The sequence below is a fragment of the Eriocheir sinensis genome, chromosome 24 (genome assembly GCF_024679095.1).
Source record: "Eriocheir sinensis breed Jianghai 21 chromosome 24, ASM2467909v1, whole genome shotgun sequence".
NCBI lineage: Eukaryota > Metazoa > Arthropoda > Malacostraca > Decapoda > Varunidae > Eriocheir > Eriocheir sinensis.
Window position 1 is genome coordinate 2,527,621 of NC_066532.1, and position 24,600 is coordinate 2,552,220.

General features: G+C 45.7%; 1 protein-coding gene across 2 annotated transcripts in view; it reads right to left on the reverse strand.

Annotated features, from left to right (window-relative positions):
- The window catches only part of LOC127002750 (protein tramtrack, beta isoform-like), a 71,372-nt gene that overhangs the window by 35,837 nt on the left and 10,935 nt on the right, over positions 1–24,600 (reverse strand). The window contains exon 2 of one of the 2 annotated variants that reach the window (XM_050868874.1): positions 20,600–20,654. In XM_050868874.1, the coding sequence (XP_050724831.1) occupies positions 20,600–20,654 (55 nt within the window). Of the gene's footprint in view, positions 1–4,956; positions 5,945–20,599; positions 20,655–24,600 lie in introns of those variants that run through there. The other variant, XM_050868876.1, reaches the window with a different exon arrangement.

Consider the following 24,600-nt stretch of genomic DNA (forward strand, 5'->3'; position numbering starts at 1 on the left):
AGGTTACGTGGAAGGTGTCGGTGTTCCCATGGGTAGTTTCTTGACCCTGGCGGTAGTTTAGGAAGGCTTGTGTGTCGTGAAGGTGAAAAAGCACTGAAGACAACCCGACCTAGCTCCTCTCTGGCCTTGAAAAACGTTCGTATCAGGCGCCACAAACGTTCTGATATTGCGAGTCTAAAGTACTGCACACCGAATTGTCTCCTTGATTATACCCATGTAGGTTGTGTTTATATTCGTTCCTAAGTAAATATTAAGTAGTAGTGGGGTCTAATTTTATGGTTGTTTATATATTTGGCATAAGGGGAGGAGGCTCTGTTACCATTTAAAAGAGGGTGTACGTCCCATTTAAATTATGCTTGGTTACTATTTAAAGGGGCCCAAGACTCTTACTATTTAAAGGGGCTAAGATTCCTATTGTCAATCGTTTCTGTAGTGGTCTAGTTTTATGGATGTTCATATGCATGAGTGGGGGGGGGGGGGCTCTGTTACCATTTAAAAGAGGATGTTTGTGCCATTTAAAGGGGCCCAAGACTCGTACTATTTAAAGGGGCTAAGACTCCCACTGTCAAACGTTTCTGGCTCTTGTTACATCCGTTTTTAAGGCCACCGAGGAGATATATCGGGTTGTCGTTGGTCTTTTTTCCCGTTCCTGGAGCAGAAGCCTTCACAAACTACCGCTAGGGTCAAGAAACCACCCGTAAGAACCCCGACGCCTTCCACTTAACCCTTTGAACATAGATAGACAGAAACCATAACATTAATCGACACTTTGGGGTAATGTTCCACTGGTGTTCATGGGCTGCTTCGAGTCTGATGATATTAGACTTAACACTCACTACAGGACTGGAAGAGGCAACCATAACATTAATCGACACTTTGGGGTAATGTTCCACTGGTGTTCGCTGGGCTGGGCTGCTTCGAGTCTGATGATATTAGACTTAACACTCACTACAGGACTGGAAGGAAGAGGCAACCATAACATTAATCGACACTTTGGGGTAATGTTCCACTGGTGTTCGCTGGGCTGGGCTGCTTCGAGTCTGATGATATTAGACTTAACACTCACTACAGGACTGGAAGGAAGAGGCAACCATAACATTAATCGACACTTTGGGGTAATGTTCCACTGGTGTTTCGCTGGGCTGGGCTGGACTTCTGCGAGAGCCTTTTTAAATAGATGAACTAAGGTTTTGAAGAGTTTGAAAATGTGGTTCTGTTATCAGTAGTGAGACTAGGCTACAAGTCACGTTCAGATAAATCACCCAAGGAAGGTATATTTTTTCCCTGTTATTATTTTGCTTTTCGAAACACGCGTACAACAATTGACATAGATTAGCTTACACATCATGTAGTTATATTATTCCGTGTGGTTTGTTTATTAAGTCCAGATAAGTCACCCAGGGAAGGTATATTGTCACTCTGTTATTATTTGGCTTTTCGAAACACGCGTACAACAATATCAAAGAAATGGGAGCAGTAGACGTGGATTAGGTTACAGACGTGGTTACATTATTTGGTTTGCTTACAACAGATAAGTCGCCCAGGGAACTTATACTTTGTCCTTCGTGTAACTATGTGGCTCTTCTAACCCTGCGTACAACAATATCGTAGACACAGAAAAGTGGCGCGAAGTTCATATTATCGTGGAGGACATAAATCACGTTTGGCTTCGTGTTGTCAGCTGGGCCAAGGCCGCGTCATGCTGTTCTGTCACTGAGGGAGAGATAATATACGTACGCCGCAGACAACATCCTCCCTTCCGCCCCTCATCATCCGGTAACTTTAAAACACGTGTGAGCTTTTTCTCCCCCCATTTTTGAGCAGCGCGGGGTCTTTGTACTGCGTAGCGCATGTGCAGGGAGGGGGAGGCACCGAGGCAGGGAGCAGCGAGCGCACACACACACACACAGCACCGCACAGCACGTTCCCCGCGGCCCGCCCGTCCCGCTGACTCACCACGAGTCACTTCCCGGCCCTCCGAGGTGCACATGTTCAGGGCCGCCTCGAGCACTGATTGTACATTTCTGGAGGAACAAATTGCCACCATTGGAGGAGGTTAGGAGTATATTGAACCCGAGTAAATGTTGGGGTTGAGTCCGCTACTCCGCCCCCCTCCCTCCCTCCCTGCCTGCCTCGGGCCCTCCCAGCTGCCGCGGCGGCCTGCCTCGTGCTGCCAGACACCCGTGGCCTGCACACCTCAACACAACACTCGCGGCACACACGTCACTCGGCCGTCACGTCATCCTGCACGGCCGTGGCTTCACTTGGGCAAGCTGTAAAGTTCACCGTCTGTCCACTACCGAACTAAAATGCTCGTGACGGGATCGCCTGCCCGCAGCCCGCGGCACACAGGCGCACCAAACTGTCGTACCGCAGCACCACACCATTACAGCCGCACCATTAATAGACACAAGGCTCATTTTACTGATTCTAGTCGCCCTCGGCCTGACGCCATTACCAACACGGCCGTCAATGATCCAAGTAGTCGGAGGCTGAAACCTTGAGATTTCTGTGGAAGGTCCGTGTGGCGAGCAGTGTTTGTGTTCGGAGCAGAACACTTAGCTCAGCACAGCCCGCGCCCCGGGGGTGGACGAAAAGTTGTGGTGCTGCTGCTGCTGCCAGTGTGGCAACAGGTTATGGTAACACCTCACACATGGGCAGGAGGCGAGGACATTCACGGCCACACACACCCAGGGTCAAGAGAGAGAGAGAGAGGTCTGGTAAAGAGAAAACGAAATTCAGGCGGCTGCTCGCCGTCCGTCATCTGGGCCCTTCAGAGCCCAGCCCACCACACCGAGACAGCCCGCACGTCTCTGCCTCGTCACTCGTTCATTTAACACCATTTCCAGGCTGATGTTGATCTTGCTGATGTCCAAACTCAAGGTTTCAATAATTCAACACTATACCGCAACAACTGATACAGTAATCAATATTGTTACATAATGATAGGGAGCAGGTGAAGGAGGAAGGAAACAGGTGTATTGAGGGGAGTTTATTCCCGACTAGTTTCGCTTTCGCTTCTTCAGGGGAACTAAGGTGGCTCGGGTGACACACACACACACACACACACACACACACACACTTACCTCCAGGCAAGGCAAGGGAGGGAAGTGCCCCATCTTTCAGTACTCTGGCTCTAGGCGGTTCAGTTCCGGAGTCGGGTTTTCATGTCATCTTTGTAATCACTGTCAAGGAAGTGCACCGAACAAATCACAGCATTGTCAGCATTGATCTTGTCGGCACGGCCACACATATGAATCCATTTTTTTTGACCTCTTCTTTTCTGGGAAACCTAAAGTACCGAATGCCTGAGCCTATTGTTTTGACTTTTCTGTTAAAGCACCCACACACTGCACAGTTATTTGGCATGCTTCCAAAACTATGAAGCTGCCAAGCTTGAAATATTCACAAGAAAGCATGTGTTGTCATTTCGGCGGAAATATTGTGACTGCTTTTGGGTTTGACCCAGGATGTGGGTCGCGAGCCTGACCTGCCCAGGCTCCTCCCACACGCGCAGTTCCCACGCGTCGACAGTCCTCTCTGTTGATCCTGCACACACCACGCCGCCCCATCCACGTGCCACGTAACACTGGGCCGGTGCAGGTCCAGCACGTCCCCACCACGCAGGCCACGGCGGCGGTGGCGAGGAGTGGCCTTGAGCTGGTCCCGGCCCCATGCCTCACCGACCTGCGCGGCGACGAGCAGCGGGGCGGCGGCAACTCACCACCACCATCACCGCAGCCCGCCAGGCCAGGCAGCAACACGCCACCCCCATGACATGCATAGTTGTTACCATGAAAGCTGTCGCGTCTGTTACCAAACTGTAGCACGTGAAGGAATTCAAACTCAAGAGAGGTTCTCAATAGTTCGTCATCAGCTTCGTCAGCAGCCCTTGTGTCAAGTGCGGCATGGCTACATGGTGCATGATGTAACGGGACTTACTCACCGTGGACGTGGCCACGTTCATTCCGATCACTTGCAGCTTCCGCGCATCGCTGACATCGCGGGATAATCTGCAGGCAGAGCGCGGGAAATATGTGCCCGCCACTCAGCCACCCTGACGCGCGGCTGTTCTCCGCCGAGGCGCTGTCAGTGTGATGCTGATGTACGACATTAAAAGCAATATCTTTATTTGCCATAAACTTGACATTTTTCCTTCTAACTTTATATGTTCCTCAAACGCTTATCAGACCTAACTTTGTTGAACATGGGAATCTTTCCTTTCTAACCTCTTTCCTGCTTCACCCTCCCGGAAAATTGAAATTGCTTTCTTTCGAATTCACCTGATCACAAACTTGAAAACTGGGATACCTATTATATATATATATATATATATATATATATATATATATATATATATATATATATATATATATATATATATATATATATATATATATATATATATATATATATATATATATATATATATATATATATATATATATATATATATATATATATATATAGCTAGCTCATGGCAGTGTGTCAGTCACCCGCTAATACCCACTGCCCCCCGCCGTGCAGACCCCTCGTCCTCCCCACCCCGCCAGGCCCCCGTGCCCCTGGTGGCCCCAGGAGGGGTGAGCAGCGAACACTGGCGGCGCAGGGCCAGGGCCACGGCTGCCAGGTCGGAAAGTGTTGCTCAGTTCATCAGATGGGCGACAAAAATTGCTCAATTTTATGAACTGGGCAAATGAGTGCTCGTTCCACGAAATGGGCAGTTTGATTGCCCATCCCGTGGAATGAGCCATTACGCAGATGGGGCGTAGCGCGTCCAGGAGGTGCCCGCCTGGTGCCTAGCGCGGCGCGCACAGGGGCGTCACGCAGGTGTGAAGACAAGCGGCGGCGGCGTTACCAGCGGGAGGCTGCGTGGCGCCAAGCAACAACAACAACAACACAAGCACGAGCCCCACGGCGTGCAGGTTGGGGTTAGCAGCGGTACTCAGTACTCACCCTCGACGGGCGTGTGCCAGGACCAGCGCGGGGCGGGCACCAGGCACGGCGAGGTGGCGGGGGAGGCCACCACGGGCTGATGATGGTGCTGCTCCTCGGCGCCGCCCCCCACCTGCTTCTTGAGCTCCTCGCGGTGCTGGGCGAGGATGCGGCAGATGGCAGCCTCCTCGCGGTTCTGCTGGGGGTGGCGGAGGTGGTGGCGCCCCCCCGGGCCCGCGCCCCGCCCTGCCCCCGCCTGGCTGGGGTCGAGGGCGGCGAACTCGACCGGGTGCCGCAGCTCGAGGTGCCGGGCGATGTTGGTGGTGTTGCCCACGTACTTGATCCTGACGGGGCAGAGGCTGCACTCCACCTCGCTGCGCCCCTCGTCCACGAAGCTGGCCAGCCGCCACACCTTGCTGCGGCCCACCATCCTCACGCGCCGCCCTCCACCAGTGTTCACGCCTCGGCCTGCACTGCCCCGCCTACCCCCGCCCCCCACACTCATGCCCTCCTGCTGGACCTTTATCAGGCAGTGTGTTCATGCCATCGATTCCTTCTCGAGGCGGCAACAACAACAACAACAAGAGGAGCGTGAAGGCGTTTGGCCACGGCACCACCGGACGAAGGTTGAGCCGCGCGGCGTCCCCAGGTGCGAGGGCGGCAGGGCGGGCAGGGCAGGTGAGCGGCGGCACTACGAACACCCCCACACTCACACACACGGGCGGCGCGGCGGGCGGTCCAGTGTTCCGCAGCCACCAGGCATCACACACACTGAGCCGCCGCCGCCGCCGCCCGTCTCCCTCACCTCACACCCACAACTCGATCGCCACGACAACCAATCATCGCGCACATCCGATTATCGATTTCCAGGCGGGTCGACCAATCAGCTGACGGCGCGCGTGATCGATCAGAACGTCGCGCGCACTTTCCCGATTGATCGTCCGCGTTACCCGATCAATAGAAAGGAAGACTCGCCCCCCTTCCCCCCCTTCGCCCTCACCCCCCCTTTATTGATCTTCCTTCCCTTATTGATGAATTATAACAACTTCGTATGTCACTAAAGAGCCTAAGGATGTTAACAGTATGGAAGATAGAGAGGATGAGCTGATTTTGCCTATCTTTTCCTTATCAAAACTTAATTCCCTTATCTCTTTGCACCATAACTAAACTTTCTATGTCATTAAAAAGCCTATCGATGTAAACAGTATTGTAGATAGAGAGGATGAGCTTGTTTTGCCTTTTTTTCCTTATCAAAACTTAATTCCCTTATCTCTTTGCACTATAACTAAACTTTCTATGTCATTAAAAAGCCTATCGATGTAAACAGTATGGTAGATAGAGAGGATGAGCTTGTTTTGCCTTTTTCCTTATCAAAACTTAATTCCCTTATCTCTTTGCACTATAACTAAACTTTCTATGTTATTAAAGAGCCTATCGATGTTAACAGTATGGTAGATAGAGAGGGTGAGCTTGTTTTGCCTTTTTCCTTATCAAAACTTAATTCCCTTATCTCTTTGCACTATAACTAAACTTTCTATGTTATTAAAAAGCCTATCGATGTAAACAGTATTGTAGATAGAGAGGGTGAGCTTGTTTTGCCTTTTTCCTTATCAAAACGTAATTCCCTTATCTCTTTGCACGATAACTAAACTTTCTATGTTATTAAAGAGCCTATTGATGTTAACAGTATGGAAGATAGAGAGGGTGAGCTTGTTTTGCCTTTTTCCTTATCAAAACTTAATTCCCTTATCTCTTTGCACCATAACTAAACCTTCTATGTTATTAAAGAGTGGTATAAACAGTATGATAACAGTGAAACAGCTTGCAATATCTATCTTTTCCTTATCAAAACTTAATTCTCTTATCTCTTTGCACTATAACTAAACTTCCTGTATTATTAAAGAGCCTATCGATGTGGTATAAGCGGTATGATCAGAGTGAAACAGCTTGCAATATCTATCTTTTCCTTATCAAAACTTAATTCCCTTATCTCTTTGCACTATAACTAAACTTCCTGTATTATTAAAGAGCCTATCGATGTCGTATAAGCGGTATGATAAGAGTGAAACAGCTTGCAATATCTATCTTTTCCTTATCAAAACTTAATTCCCTTATCTCTTTGCACTATAACTAAGCTCCCTATGTTATTAAAGAGCCTTTCGATGTGGTATAGCGGTATGATAAGAGTGAAACAGCTTGTAATATCTATCTTTTCCTTATCAAAACTTAATTCCCTTATCTCTTTGCGCTATAACTAAGCTCCCTATGTTATTAAAGAGCCTATCGATGTGGTATAGCTGTATGATAAGAGTGAAACAGCTTGCAATATCTATCTTTTCCTTATCAAAACTTAATTTCCTTATCTCTATGCAGTATAACTAAACTTCCTATGCTATTAAAGAGCCTATCGATGTCGTATAAGCCGTATGAAGAGAGTGAAACAGCTTGCAATGCCTATCTTTTCCTTATCCTTCCTTTCCTTACATCTACAATATTCTACATGATAACAAAAATTCACATAGCCTCCTAGTCTCAACATATGGATAGATAAGAGAAGAACAACTTGCTATGTCTATATTTTCCTTATCCTTCCTTTCCTTACATCTACAGTATTCTACATGATAAAAAAATTCACATAGCCTCCTAAAGTCTCAATATATGGATAGATAAGAGAAGAACAACTTGCAATGCCTATCTTTTCCTTATCCTTCCTTTCCTTACATCTACAGTATTCTACATGATAACAAAAATTCACATAGCCTCCTAAAGTCTCAATATATGGATAGATAAGAGAAGAACAACTTGCAATGTCTATATTTTCCTTACATCTACAATATTCTACGTTATAACTAAAATTCACATAGCCTACTAAAGTCTAAAGATATGGCATAATAGATCAGAGAAGAACAGCTTGCTATGTCTATATTTTCCTTATCCTTCCTTTCCTTACATCTACAATATTCTACATGAAAACTAAAATTCACATAGCCTACTAAAGTCTAAAGATATGGCATAATAGATAAGAGAAGAACAGCTTGTAATGCCTATCTTTTCCTTATCCTCCCTTTCTTTACATCTACAGTATTCTACATGAAAACTAAAATTCACATAGCCTACGAAAGCCTAAAGATATGGTATAATAGATCAGAGTAAAACAACTTGAAATTGACCTCTCTTTTTGCTGCTCTTTACTTTTTACGTTTGTGGGAGAGGCGAGTAGTGGGCTTTTTTTTTGTGCCCTTTTTGTTGCCCTTGAGCCGTGTCCTTTGATGTAAAAAAAAAAAGAAGCCTTCCTTTCAATCAGCTCCCTTCACTTCTATCTACGTTATAAACAAACTTAGCATACTGTTATTGGTTTCGTGTGTAGAGTATGAGAGTGGGAGAGTTTGCAAAACCTTCTTTCTCCCTATCAAAGTTCTCCTCACTTAAAATTATCCTGCTTTATGTTAATTTCCTTTCCTTCTTTATCCTTCTCCCTATTTTACTTCATTTTGACTATTACTTTTTTGTTTTGTGTTAGCTTCTCTTCAATTAATTTGCTTCCTTGTTTTCTTATACTGCTTCCTTACCCTTTTCTGTTCTATGTTAACTCCATTTCCTTCGTTTTTTCTTACTTTTTTGCTTAGTTTTCCTTTCTTTTTAAAATCAATAGTATAAATCAATTTGCTTCCTTATTTCCTTATACTGCTTCCTTACCCTTTTCTGTTTTATGTGAGCTCCATTTCCTTCGTTCTTTCTTACACTTTTGCTTAGTTTTCCTTCTTTTTAAAATCTATAGTATAAATCAATTTGCTTCCTTATTTCCTTATACTGCTTCCTTGCCCTTTTCTGTTTTATGTGAGCTCCATTTCCTTCGTTCTTTCTTACACTTTTGCTTAGTTTTCCTTTCTTTTTAAAATCTACAGCATAAGGAAACTAACGTGGTGTGATTCTGCTTGATTGCGTAATGCCTCGAGGTCTGCGCATGCTTCATCTCGACACGTGTAACCTCCAAACTTCATAAGCGATTTGCGTAACGTTATCGATTTCGTGCGTTAGATATTCCTCTCGTTATCTGAGCACTGAAACCAGGGGCGAGAAGTTTGGTGCAGCTGGCAGGGGTCGGGTGTGGAAGGGGTAAAGGGTGTCGGCAGGGTGGAAGGGGGATGTCAGACTAAGGATAAGAGTGGGAGGGATGGCAGGGGTCGGGTGGAAGGGGTGAAGGGTGTCGGCAGGGTGGAAGGGGGATGTCAGACTAAGGATAAGAGTGGGAGGGATGGCAGGGGAGGGGGTGGAAATAGCAACTTGAAAGAGCACACATAATTGTTTTGTAAAGGAGAAAAAAAGAGCTTTGGGAGTTATAGATTCTGTGCACCGCTGTCATATCTTCCTAATCCTATAGAAGTTACATTATCACAAGCTGTCTCCTTATCATACTGTTCCTTCGTTAACGCTGCAGTATTACCAAGCACGGGGAATGATAACAGTGTGATGATAACAGATACATGCTCACGACTGATCCCAAACGCTGACTTCCTAATCCTAAAGAAGTTACATTATCACAAGCTGTCTCCTTATCATACTGTTCCTTCGTTAACGCTGCAGTATTACCAAGCACGGGGAAACATAACAGTGTGATGATAACAGATACATGCTCACGACTGATCCCAAACGCTGACTTCCTAACCCTAAAGAAGTTACATTATCACAAGCTGTCTCCTTATCATACTGTTCCTTCGTTAACGCTGCAGTATTACCGAGCACGGGGAATGATAACAGTGTGATGATAACAGATACATACTCATGACTGATCCCTAACGCTTACTTCCTAATCCTAAAGAAGTTACCATATCACAAGCTGTCTCCTTATCATAATATTCTCTGTTTATCTCCGCAGTGTTACCAAGCACGTGGGATGCAGCTTAAAGATGAACTACTAACAGGAAATACGCATGACCGACCTCCCCACGTGTCATTTCCAAACAAGAGTACATAAGTTTTCCCATATCAGAGTTAATTGTTTTTATCTTCCTGTGTCATAATCTCTTCCTCCTTTTCCTTCTCCTCCTCTATCCAACCCTTTCCCTTCCATTTCCTTCTGTCATTATTTTCCTGTTCCCTTCTTCCCTCTCCTCTCCTTTCCTCTCCTCCCTCATCTTCCCCTCCATTCCCATATCAGAGGTTTATGTTCTTATCTTCCTTTTCCTTTTCCCTTCTTCCCTTTCCTCCTCCTCCTCTACCCAGTCCTTCCCCTTCCATTTCCTTCTATATTCTTTTCTTTTTCCCTTCTTCCCTTTCCTCCTCCTCCTTTACCCAGTCCTTCCCCTTCCATTTCCTTCTATATTCTTTTCCTGTCCCCTTCTTCCCTTTCCTCCTCCTCTACCCAGTCCTTTCCCTTCCATTTCCTTTTTTAATTCTTTTCCTGTTCCCTTCTTCCCTTTCCTCCTCCTCTACCCAGTCCTTCCCCTTCCATTTCCTTCTTTATTCTTTTCCTGTCCCCTTCTTCCCTTTCCTCCTCCTCCTCTACCCAGTCCTTTCCCTTCCATTTCCTTCTATATTCTTTTCCTGTCCCTTCTTCCAGTCCTTTCCTTCCATTTCCTTCTATATTCTTTTCCTGTCCCTTCTTCCTTTCCTCCTACTCCTTTACCCAGTCCTTCCCCTTCCATTTCCTTCTATATTCTTTTCCTGTCCCCTTCTTCCCTTTCCTCCTCCTCCTCTACCCAGTCCTTTCCCTTCCATTTCCTTCTATATTCTTTTCCTGTCCCCTTCTTCCCTTTCCTCCTCCTCCTCTACCCAGTCCTTTCCCTTCCATTTCCTTCTATATTCTTTTCCTGTCCCCTTCTTCCCTTTCCTCCTCCTCCTCTACCCAGTCCTTTCCCTTCCATTTCCTTCTATAATTCTTTTCCTGTTCCCTTCTTCCCTTTCCTCTCCCCCCGTTCTTACCCTCCTTTCCTTTCCTCCTCATCTTCCCCTCCATTCCCATTCGCATGACTGACCTTTTCACGTGTAACTTCAAAAGATTAAGAACAAGCTTTCCCACATCAGAGGTTCATGTTCTTATCTCTACAGTATTGCCAACTAGGTGAAACGCAACTTCAAGGTATGCTAATGAAAGGTATAAACAGATGACTCTCCACGCGTAACTTAAAAAAACTCGGCTTCAAAAATAAGGTTCATGTTCTTATCTTTACAGTGTTACCAACCACGTGGATTGCAGCTTAGGGGTGACCTAATAACAGGAATAAACCCATGACTTATCTCTCCACGCGTAACTTAAAAAAAAAACTTCAATAATAAGTTTCCGCATATCAAAGATTCATGTTCTTATCTACAGTTTTACCAACCACGTGGATTGCAACTTAAAGGTGAACTATTAACAGGTATAAACACATGACTGACCTTTCCACGTGTAACCTTAAAGATCAGTAACAAGTTTCCCTTTATCAGAGGTTCCTGTTGTTATCTCTACACTATATCAAACCACGTGGGATCCAGCTTAAAGGTGTGCTATACTAACAGGGAGGTGCCGGCTGGGTAGTCAGTATGGGGGCGTGGCACTCGTATGGACCCTAGTTCGCGTCCCGCCCGCCGCTGCAAGGTGACAGTTTTCAGTCATCGCCGAGTGGAAAGATCAGTCAGGGGTTTAGATCTGTTACTATAGTCGGTTTCATGAGAGCTGGAGGGACTTGAAGGATTAAGCTCGCCAGCTCTCGTGAAACCGACTTTAGTACATCCTTAACCCGGTTGCTGCGGGGGTCATGTTGCTTAGGTTAGGTTAGGTTAGGTTAGGTTAAAGGCTCCTCTAAGCAAAATACTGAGAAAGAATCATCACTCACGCAAACCATTTCATAATATATATCAACGCATATGTGATCAGTTTATACATCATCTATCTTGGGAGGTTTATATCATGGCAGAAATTTGGCCCATCGCTGGTACACGGTAAAGCCACAAATTTGGCCCGCCGCTGCTACACGGTAAAGCCACAAATTTAGCCCGTCGCTGCTACACGGTAAAGCCTCAAATTTGGCCCGTCGCTGCTACCGGGTTAAGCTTCAATCCACATGGTGTTCTGAAGACTGAAGACCACCTACCAACCCAAACTCTAGCAAAACTGTTTAGAGTGGAGCAAAAACGAGTTCCTGGGAAAATCATAAGCCAGGCAGGATGGCGCCACTATAAAAAAAACTTGTCTGCACCACTAACGAGCCGGGGCGGACCAGGATCATCAAAAAAAGTCTTCAGGTGTTATAGTCTGAATGTGAAAAAATGGTATAAACTTATTTTTTTTACAACAAAGACAGCTCAAGGGCACACACAAAAAAAGGAAACTAATAAAAAACTCCACTACTCGCTGCTCCTAATACGGATCTCGTGTAACTTCCAAAGCGTAAATAAGTGTATTGTCTTTTTTTCTTCTTTTACATACTAACAAAAGGTATGGTTAAGGAGCGGCAAGGTGAGGCAGGTACGGGAGGGTGTTCTTTGATCTCCACACACCTGCGAGGCTTAGAGGAAAGGAAGTCTGCTTAGTATTGATCTATTGTAGCGATGGACCGTGTTATGTCACCTGAACACACACACACACATACACACACACACACTAAAGCGGACCCAAAGCGAACCAAACAGACATACACACAAACAAGAAGATAACTGGAGAGAAGAAGAATGATAAAGAAGGATAAAAAGAAGAAGAATGATACACACACACACACACACACACACACACACACACACACACACACACACACCGCGCTCTTGAAAAAAAAAAAGAGCTACATCGCGCAGTTAGTCACGTGCTTTCTCTCTCTCTCTCTCTCTCTCTCTCTCTCTCTCTCTCTCTCTCTCTCTCTCTCTAGCGTACTACAGAGCGTTTATCAATGGTGGTGGTAGAGACGCGCGTGTGTGTGTGTGTGTGTGTGTGTGTAGATCTCCGTTCACGTTTTTTTTTTTATTTATTTATTTTCTTTACTTTTCTCATAATATTTTGCATCCGAAACTATATTAATTTACTGTTTATTTGTCTGTCTGTCTGTCTGTCTACGTCATACTGTATGGAAAGAAAAAATTACATAGATTGATTTATCGAATATAGATTGTATGTCTAGACGTAGGTAGTAGTAGTAGTAGTAGTAGTAGTAGTAGTAGTAGTATTGATAGTAGTAGTAGTAGTAGTAGTGGTGGTGGTGGTGGTGTGATCAGAGAGAGAGAGAGAGAGAGATTGGGGAGTGACAAGGGCCTAATCACCACCACTATCATCATCATCATCATCATCATTACCGAGAAAGTTGTGTCAGCTATTCACTCTGTCGTCATCATCATCATCATCATCATCATCATCATCATCATTAATGCGGTGAAAGTTGGTAGTCTGCTCTCTTCCTCCTCCTCCTCCTCCTCCTCCTCCTCCTCCTCTTCTTCCTTTTTCTCTTCTTCCTTTCTCTCCTCCTCTTCCTCTTTTTCTTCTTCCTCCTCTTCTTCTTTTTCTTCTTCTTCCTCTTCTTCTTCTTCCTCCTCCTCCTCCTTCCTTTTTCTCTTTTTCCTCCTTCTCCTCTTCTTTTTTTTTACCTCTTCTTCCTCCTCCTCCTCTTCGTCCTTCTCCTCCTCCTCTTTCTCACATCATCATCATCATCATTACTCCTCCTCCTCCTCCTCCTCCTCCTCCTCGCCCTCCTCTTCCTCTTTTTCTTCTTCCTCCTCCTCTTCTTCTTCTTCTTGTTCCTCTTCCTTCCTTTTCCTCTTCTTCCTTCTCTTCCTTTCCCTTTCTTCTTCGTCTTCTTCTTCTTCTTCTTCTTCTTCTTCTTCTTTTTCTTCTTCTTCTTGTTCCTCTTCCTTCCTTTTCCTCTTCTTCCTTCTCTTCCTTTCCCTTTCTTCTTCGTCTTCTTCTTCTTCTTTTTCTTCTTCTTCTTCTTGTTCCTCTTCCTTTTCCTTTTTCTCTTCTTCCTCCTCCTCTTCTTCTTGCTTTTCCTCTTCCTCCTCCTTCTCCTCCTCCTCCTCCTCCTCCTCCTCCTCCTCCTCTTCGTCCTTCTTCTCCTTCTCTTTCACATCATCATCATCATCATTATATACTCCTCCTCCTCCATCTCCTCCTCCTCCTCCTCCTTCTCCTCCTCCTCCACATCATCATCATCATCATTACGGGAATGGTTCTCAGTCTGTCTGCCGTCATCACCATTACCATAATCATCACCATCCCTCCACCCCCACCCCCCCCCACCACTACCATGACTCTGAAAAGCCCCTCCCCCCTCATCATCATCACCACCATCAGGATCACCATCACGCCGGAACGCCCTCATCATCATCACCATCATCATCACCATCACCACCACCGCCGCCGCCGCCGCTACCATCATTACTAGCCAACGATCATCATCAGTTTCTCGTTACCAGCGCGAATTTCAGAAAATGCTTCAAGAGCCATCACGAGGGCGCAAGAGGGTTCATTTTGCCCTCCGCATTCACGCAGTCATCGCCCTTCCCTGCCTCCTGCCTGCCTGCCCCTTCCCTCCTCTTTCCGTCCATTCCCTTTCCTTCCCTTCTCATTCCTTCCCTTCTCTTACCTTCCCATCTCTTCCTTTCCATTCCCTGCCTCCTGCCTGCCTGCCCCTTCCCTCCTCTTTCCTTCCCTTCCATTTCCTTTCTTTCCCTTCCCTTCCTTTCCCTTCTCTTCCTTTCCCTACCCTTTCTTTCCCTTCTCATCCTTTCCCTTCTCTTCCCTTCCCTTCTCTTCCCTTCCCTCTCTTCCCTTCCCTTTCTTTCTTTTCCCTTCCCTTCTCTTCCATTACCTTCCCTTCTCTTCCCTTCCCTTTTCTTCGATTACCTTCCCTTCCCTTCCCTTCCTTTTTCCTTTCCTTCCTTCTCTTCCCTTCCCTTCCCTTCCCTTTCTTTCCCTTCCCTTCCTTTCCCTTCCTTTCTCCTCTCCTCTCCTCTCTTCCCTTCCCTTCCCTTCTTTTCTCTTCCCTTCTCCTTTCTTCTCTTCCCTTCCCTTTCCTTTCCTTCCCTTCCCTTCCCTTCCCTTCCCTTCCCTTCCCTTCTCTTCCCTTCATTTGTGTTAGGTAAGAAAATGACAAGTGAATTAGACCTCCACCGTCACCTTCACCCAATCTTACATTTCCTTCCTCTCTCTTTCCCTTCCCTTCCCTACACTTTCCTTCCTCTGTGATGGGTAAGAAAATGAGAAGGGAAGCTGTTAGTCCATTATAACTTCCCAGCTTACCTTACCTTACTCCCCCTACCTTTCCTTTCTTTCCCTTCCCTTCTCTTCCCTTCCTTCCCTTACTTCCCTTCCTTTTCCTTCCCTTCCCTTCCCTTCCTTCCCTTCCCTTCTCTTTCTCATTGTCTCTGTAGGGGAAGAAAATTACCCACGACGCTTTACCTTACTTCCCTTCCTTTACCTTAGTCTCCTTCCCTTCCCTTCCCTTCCCTTTCCACAACGTTCAATTTCCCTTCCCTTCCCTTTTCACAACCTTCAGCTTCCCTTCCCTTTCCTTTCCTTCCCTTCTCTTCCCTTCCCTTTTCACAACCTTCAGCTTCCCTTCCCTTTCCTTTCCTTCCCTTCCCTTCCCTTTTCACAACCTTCAGCTTCCCTTCCCTTTCCTTTCCTTCCCTTCCCCTCCCTTCCCTTTTCACAACCTTCAGCTTCCCTTCCCTTTCCTTTCCTTCCCTTCTCTTCCCTTCCCTTTTCACAACCTTCAGCTTCCCTTCCCTTTCCGTTCCGTCCCTTCCCTTCCCTTCCCTTCCCTTCTCTTCGCTTCGCTTCCCTTCCCTTCTCTTTCTTATACTTCCCCTCCCTTTCCTTTTCATTCCTTCCCTTCCCCTTCCTTCCCATTACTTTCCCTTCCGTTCATCTCTTCCCTTCCCTACCCTTCCCTTCCCTTCCGTTCCCTTCCCTTCCTTACCATCCTCTTCCCTTCCCTTCCATTCCCTTCCCTTCCTCTCCATCTCCTTCCCTTCCTCTCCATCTCCTTCCCTTCCCTTCCCTTGTACATACCTCTCTTTTCTTTACTGGCGGAGAAAAAAAGGGAGAAAGAGAAGGAAAGAGATTCGGGTACGGCTTGCATTCTCGTACTACTCTTGAAACGATCCAATCCTCCTCTGTGTGTGTGTGTGTGTGTGTGTGTGTGTGTGTGTGTGTGGAGGGGTAGATAGGAGGAATGAAAAGGGGGAGGGGAGAAGTTAAATCCATATTCTCCCTTCTCTCCCTCCTATCTATTACTCCCTGACGCCCCTCTTCAGTGTCTTTCTCTCCCCCTTTATCTGTCTGTCTGTGAGGGGGAGAAGGGGAGGAGAAAGGGGAGACTGGAAAAGACTTGCATAAGGGATTTGGACAGCACAAGGATGAGAGAGTGGAGATGCTGGTTAACTCTTGCATAAGGGATTTGGACAGCACAAGGATGAGAGAGTGGAGATGCTGGTTAACTCTTGCATAAGGGATTTGGACAGCACAAGGATGAGAGAGTGGAGATGCTGGTTAACTCTTGCATAAGGGATTTGGACAGCACAAGGATGAGAGAGTGGAGATGCTGGTTAACTCTGGCATAAGGGGTTTGGACAACACAAGGATGAGAGAGTGGAGATGCTGGTTAACTCTTGCATAAGGGATTTGGACAGCACAAGGATGAGAGAGTGGAGATGCTGGTTAACTCTTGCATAAGGGATTTGGACAGCACAAGGATGAGAGAGTGGAGATGCTGGTTAACTCTTGCATAAGGGATTCGGACACCACAAGGATGAGAGAGTGGAGATGCTGGTTAACTCTTGCATAAGGGATTTGGACAGCACAAGGATGAGAGAGTGGAGATGCTGGTTAACTCTGGCATAAGGGGTTTGGACAACACAAGGATGAGAGAGTGGAGATGCTGGTTAACTCTTGCATAAGGGATTTGGACAGCACAAGGATGAGAGAGTGGAGATGCTGGTTAACTCTTGCATAAGGGATTTGGACAGCACAAGGATGAGAGAGTGGAGATGCTGGTTAACTCTTGCATAAGGGATTTGGACAGCACAGAGAGTAGAGAGAGTGAGTTTGATAGTAAAGGGTCCTTTTTATCAAATATTTCGGTGCCCAAGCTCATATTTGGCAAGGCTCTCATGGATGTGTGGGCATCTCCAGGGGTAGTTTCATGACCCTGGTGGTAGTCCGACCCTTCCTCTGTACCGTGAACCTACAAAGACATTCATTAAAACCCGACTGATATCCTTTTCGGCCTCTCCAGGGGTAGTTTCATGAGCCTGGTGGTAGTCTGACCCTTCTTCTGTACCGTGAACCTACAAAAACACTCATTAAAACCCGACCGTCTCCTTTTCGGCCTCTCCAGGGGTAGTTTCATGAGCCTGGTGGTAGTCCGACCCTTCCTCTGTGCCGTGAACATACAAAAACACTCATTAAAACCCGACTGATATCCTTTTCGACCTCTCCAGGGGTAGTTTCATGACCCTGGTGGTAGTCCGACCCTTCCTCTGTATCGTGAATCTACAAAAACACTCAATAGAACCCGACTGATATCCTTTTCGGCCTCTCCAGGGGTAGTTTCATGAGCCTGGTGGTAGTCCGACCCTTCCTCTGTGCCGTGAACCTACAAAAACACTCATTAAAACCCGACTGATATCCTTTTCGGCCTCTCCAGGGGTAGTTTCATGACCCTGGTGGTAGTCCGACCCTTCCTCTGTACCGTGAACCTACAAAGACATTCATCAGAACCCGACTGATATCCTTTTCGGCCTCTCCAGGGGTAGTTTCATGAGCCTGGTGGTAGTCCGACCCTTCCTCTGTACCGTGAATCTACGAAAACACTCAATAGAACCCGACTGATCTCCTTTTCGGCCTTTGTTATTAGTTGATATGAGAGATGGAAGCGTCTGAGAATACCGACTTTAGTGAAATCCATATACCTGTAATTTAAACCCCCCTTTCGTCCCTTACTATCAAACCTCTATTAGTCTTTTGTTGCGGAGATGAGCACTGGGGCCACGAGCAACCTACCATATGCTCCGAACTTTACTTTAACTTTACATTCTTTTATTATGGAACGGAAGGAAAAAGATGAGAATAGACCAGGTATAGCGACAACACACACACACACACACACACACACACACACACACACACACACAGCTGGGGTCCGTAGTAATTTATAGGTGTAGGAGAGTTCAACTATAACAACATTCTTCATCAGACGCCGAATAAAGCGATCAAGAATGACAAATCGCCCGTGGCCTGATTTAAGGAGAGTTGGAATCGATTGTTTAAGGTCAGAAGCCGAGTGGGAAAGGGATCGAGGAGTACTGTGTTAGATACCCCCTTAGCAATCATCATCGTCATCATTATCATCATCAGGAAAGGTAGAAACGTGAGACTGTGCAGAATAGAAAGACTTGAAGAGGAGGAGGAGGAGGAGGAGGAACACAAAGGAAGAACAAACAACAGCAGACGAAGGAGGAAGAGGAGGAGAAGGAACACAAAGGAACACAAAGGAAGAACAAACAACAGCAGACGAAGGAGGAAGAGGAGGAGGAGGAACACAAAGGAACACAAAGGAAGAACAAACAACAGCAGACGAAGGAGGAAGAGGAGGAGAAGGAACACAAAGGAACACAAAGGAAGAACAAACAACAGCAGACGAAGGAGGAAGAGGAGGAAGAGGAGAATGGGAAACTAGAAGAGGGAAGAGGAAGAGAAGTAGATTTAGGAGGAAGAGGAAAAAAATAAGACATGAAAAGAAGGAGAAGAGGAAGGAAAAGGAAAAGAGAAGAGAATGGAAGAGAAGAAATAGACTTAGAAGAGAAAGGAAGAGGAGGAGGAGGAGAAGGAGGATAAGAAGTAGTAGTAGTAGTAGTAGTAGTAGTAGTAGGAGACATGACCAGTTAAAGAAAATAATGAGAAGGAGAACTATAAAGATGAAAAATGATGATAACGATGACGAATGGCAACGACAACAACAATAATGATGATGAGAGGGAAGAGGAGAACGAGCAACTGAACTTAAAGAGAAACATTAAACGAAAAAAAAAAACACAACTTAAAGAAAAAAAAACTGTGCTGATGAGATTTTCGCTATCGTAGTCTTCGTGTCCGTGTGGCCTAGTGTGTGTGTGTGTGTGTGTGTGTGTGTGTGTGTGTGTGTGTGTGTGTGTGTGTGTGTGTAATGTTAAGAGTCACCGCCGAGTGGCCTAAGGAGACATTTCGCCGCCCAAGAACACATATTTGACAAGGCTTTCGTAGGGGTTGTGGGCATTTCCAGGGGTAGTTTTATGACCCTGGTGGTAGTCTGACCCTTCTTCTGTACCATGAACCTAGAAGAACATATTTGACAAGGCTTTCGTAGGAGTTGTGGGCATTTCCAGGGGTAGTTTTATGACCCTGGTGGTAGTTTGACCCTTCTTCTGTACCATGAACCTAGAAGAACATATTTGACAAGGCTTTCGTAGGAGTTGTGGGCATTTCCAGGGGTAGTTTTATGGCCCTGGTGGTAGTCTGACCCTTCTTCTGTACCATGAACCTAAAGAAACACTCATTAGAACCCGATTATCCCCTCTTTGACCTTTAGAAATAGCTGATATGGCAAAGTGTCTTGTAATACCAGGCTAAAGACTTCACACATGCTGTCCAGAAGACCACCAATCAACCCGGACTCTAGATTCTGGGATCAAAGATGAGCTCCGGGGGGCAACATGAGCCGATGCAAGATGGCGCCACTATAAACTCTTGCCTGCGCCATAGTTGTATACAGTGTTTAGGATATGCAGAAAAGAGACGGATTAAAATACACCAAAAATACTTCTCTAGAAAGTACAGAATAGACTTAGAATCATCAGAGAAAGTATAGAAAGGAAGTATAAACAGTAACTCTCTTTAGAATACACAGAACGAAGTCATAGTTGTATACAGTAACTCTGGGATATACAAGAAGAGAAATAGAGAAAAATACACCAAAAATACTTCTCTAGAAAGAACAGAATAGACTTAGAATCATCAGAGAAAGTATAGAAAGGAAGTATAAACAGTAACTCTCTTTAGAATACACAGAACGAAGTCATAGTTGTATACAGTAACTCTGGGATATACAAGAAGAGAAATAGAGAAAAATACACCAAAAATACATCTCTAGAAAGAACAGAATAGACTTAGAATCATCAGAGAAAGTATGCAAAGGAAACACATACAGTAACTCCCTTTAGAATATTCAGAACGAAGTCATAGTTGTATACAGTAACTTTAGGATATACAGAAAAGGATACACCAAAAATACATCTCTAGAAAGAACAGATTGGACTTAGAATCATCAGAGAAAGTATAGAATGGAAAAGTATATACAATCACTCCCTTCAGAATACACAGAATGAAGTGAAAGTTGTATACCGTAACTTTAGGATATACAGAAAAGAATACACCAAAAATACATCTCTAGAAAGTGTAGAAAGAATGTATATACAGTAACTCCCTTTAGAATGCACAGAATGAAGTCAAAGTTGTATACCGTAACTTTAGGATATACAGAAAAGAATACACCAAAAATACATCTCTAGAAAGTGTAGAAAGAATGTATATACAGTAACTCCCTTTAGAATGCACAGAATGAAGTCAAAGTTGTAGATACCGTAACTCTAGGGTATACAAGACGTGTACTCGTATAAATCTAGTCTCCCGGGTATACATAACAAAGTGTGTGTGTGTACTTACTCTCTCTAGGTGCGTCCTCGGTGACTGTCCTCGTGGTTTCCTGGCTGGCTGGTGTCTGTGAGAGAGAGAGAGAGAGAGAGAGAGAGATGATGGTGAGGTTATTGCTTCCTGACAGACATGCAGTTAGACAGAAAGACAGACAGACAAGTTAACATTTCCTGATAGACACAGATAGAGACAACATACATACATACATACATTCATACATACATACATACATTCATACATACATACATTCATACATACATACATACATACATACATACATACATTTCAACTTACATTTTCTTTTCTTTCTTTTCAAACCTTCCCTTTCCTTTCCTTCCCATATATAGACAGACAGACACAGACAGGTTTTTATCTCCTAACAGACATATAGATAGATAGAACATACATACATACATATATACATACATTTCAACTTAGGCCTACATTTTATTTTATTTTTCTTTCAATCCTTTCCTTTTCCTCTTCAATCCTTCCCTTTTATAGACAGACAGACACAGACAGGTTTTTATCTCCTAACAGACATTTAGATAGATAGAACATACATGCATACACACATACATACATACATACAGACAGACAGACAGAGGTTAATATTTCTTAACACACAAACATATAGATTGGGATACACACACACACACACACACACACACACACACACACACACACACACACACACACACACACTTAAGACAGACAGACAAGTTAATATATCCTGGCACATACATGTATGGATGGGAACACACACACACACACACACACACACACATGGAAAGGCTGAGGAAGGGATATAGACAGATACTGAGACATAAACAGACATTCTCTCTCTCTCTCTCTCTCTCTCTCTCTCTCTCTCTCTCTCTCTCTCTCTCTGACCTCCACACACCTGCAATCTTCCTTTCCTCCATAATTACACACACACACACACACACACACACACACACACACACACACACAGGCTGTCAATGGCCCCTCCCTTCCCCTCCTCCCCGTCCCTTCCCTTCCCTCCCCGTGTCAAGAACAACTCCGCAACACTCCGCCTCTTGTATTGCTGCTTTTGTTCCTTGTGTTGAGCCATACGCGTTTCTTCGAGGTGGCGGCATCGACCGACACGCCCCCCCCCCCCCCTTCCTTCACCCCCCCCCCTCCCCTCGTCCGTTCGTTCGTAGCGCCCTGGGTCGGAAAATGCAGAACCGGCATCTCCTCCATCCACACCAACCTCAGTAATCACCCCTAATGATAATTACTTTAATGACGGATGATGATAATGATGATGGAATTATTCTGATGGAGACGGATGATAGCTAGGAAGGCGCCTCCTGCTCCCGCCGCCTCTGCCTCCGCCTCCGCCGCCGTCTACCTACTTCCATCCTGCTTTTTTCTTCTGCTGACTGACTTAACTGGCTGGCTGGATGACGTAACTGGTGGATGAGTGACTGACTGGATGATTGACTGACTGGCTGGCTGGATGACGTAACTAGTGGCTGAGTGACTGACTGAATGATTGACTGACTGGCTGGCTGGATGACGTAACTGGTGGATGAGTGAGTGACTGGATGATTGACTGACTGGCTGGCTGGATGACGTAACTAGTGGCTGAGTGAGTGACTGGATGATTGACTGACTGGATGGCTGGATGACGTAACTGGTGGATGAGTGAGTGACTGGATGATTGACTGACTGGATGGCTGGATGACGTAACTGGTGGATGAGTGACTGACTGGATGATTGACTGACTGGCTGGCTGGATGACGTAACTGGTGGATGATTGACTGACTGGATGGCTGGATGACGTAACTGGTGGATGAGTGACTGACTGGATGATTGACTGACTGGCTGGCTGGATGACGTAACTAGTGGCTGAGTGACTGACTGGATAATTGACTGACTGGATGGCTGGATGACGTAACTAGTGGCTGAGTGACTGACTGGATGATTGACTGACTGGATGGCTGGATGACGTAACTAGTGGCTGAGTGACTGACTGGATGATTGACTGACTGGCTGGCTGGATGACGTATATAACTGATGGCTGATTAAGTGGCTGAGTGACTGACTGGATGATTGACTGACTGGCTGGCTGGATGACGTAACTGGTGGCTTTCTAAGTGGCTGAGTGACTGACTGGATGATTGACTGACTGGCTGCCTGGATGACGTAACTAGTGGCTGAATGACTGACTGAATGATTGACTGACTGGATGGCTGGATGACGTAACTGGTGGCTGAGTGACTGACTGGATGATTGACTGACTGGCTGGATGACGTAACTGGTGGCTTTCTAAGTGGCTGAGTGACTGACTGGATGATTGACTGACTGGCTGCCTGGATGACGTAACTAGTGGCTGAATGACTGACTGAATGATTGACTGACTGGATGGCTGGATGACGTAACTGGTGGCTGAGTAAGTGGCTGAGTGACTGACTGGATGATTGACTGACTGGCTGGCTGGATGGCGTAACTGGTGGCTGAGTGACTGACTGAATGATTGACTGACTGACTGGCTGGATGACGTAACTGGTGGCTGAGTAAGTGGCTGAGTGACTGACTGGATGATTGACTGACTGGTTGGATGGGTGGCCAAATGATTGGCTGGATGACTCTAATGGAGTAATTGTCTGGGTGACTGACTGGCTGACCTGCTGAATGGATGACTGGCTGACTGACTGCATGGATGACGTGTGGCTAAGTGGCTAGGTGACTGACTGACTGAATGATTGACTGGGTGGCTGGGTGGGTGACTGACTGGATGACTGACTGACTGAATGACTGACTGGATGAGTGACTGAATGACTGACTGGATGACTGACTGAATAACTGACTGGATGATTGACTGGATGACTGACTGACTGACTGGATGAGTGATTGGATGAGTGACTGAATGAGTGACTGGATGACTGACTGAATGACTGACTGGATGACTGACTGAATGACTGACTGGATGACTGACTGAATGAATGACTGGGTGGATGACTGACTGAATGACTGACTGGATGACTGACTGAATGAATGACTGGGTGGATGACTGACTGAATGACTGACTGGATGACTGACTGAATGACTGACTGGATGACTGAATGACTGACTGGATGACTGACTGGATGACTGACTGGATGACTGACTGAATGACTGACTGGATGACTGACTGGATGACTGACTGGATGACTGACTGAATGACTGACTGAATGACTGACTGGATGACTGACTGAATGACTGACTGAATGACTGACTGAATGACTGACTGGATGACTGACTGAATGACTGACTGAATGACTGACTGGATGACTGACTGAATGACTGACTGGATGACTGACTGAATGACTGACTGAATGACTGACTGGATGACTGACTGAATGACTGACTGAATGACTGACTGGATGACTGACTGAATGACTGACTGGATGACTGACTGAATGACTGACTGGATGACTGACTGGATGACTGACTGAATGACTGACTGGATGACTGACTGAATGAATGACTGGGTGGATGACTGACTGGATGACTGACTGAATGACTGACTGGATGACTGAATGACTGGATGACTGACTGAATGACTGACTGGATGACTGACTGAATGACTGACTGGATGACTGACTGAATGACTGACTGGATGACTGACTGAATGAATGACTGGGTGGATGACTGACTGAATGACTGGATGACTGACTGACTGAATGACTGACTCACTGACTGACTGAATGACTGACTGAATGACTGACTGACTGACTGAATGAATGAATGACTCACTGACTGATTGAATGACTGACTGGATGACTGACTGAATGAATGACTGGGTGGATGACTGACTGAATGACTGGATGACTGACTGACTGAATGACTGACTCACTGACTGACTGAATGACTGACTGGATGACTGACTGAATGACTGACTGAATGACTGACTCACTGACTGACTGAATGACTGACTGAATGACTGACTGAATGACTGACTGGATTACTGACTGAATGACTGACTCACTGACTGACTGAAT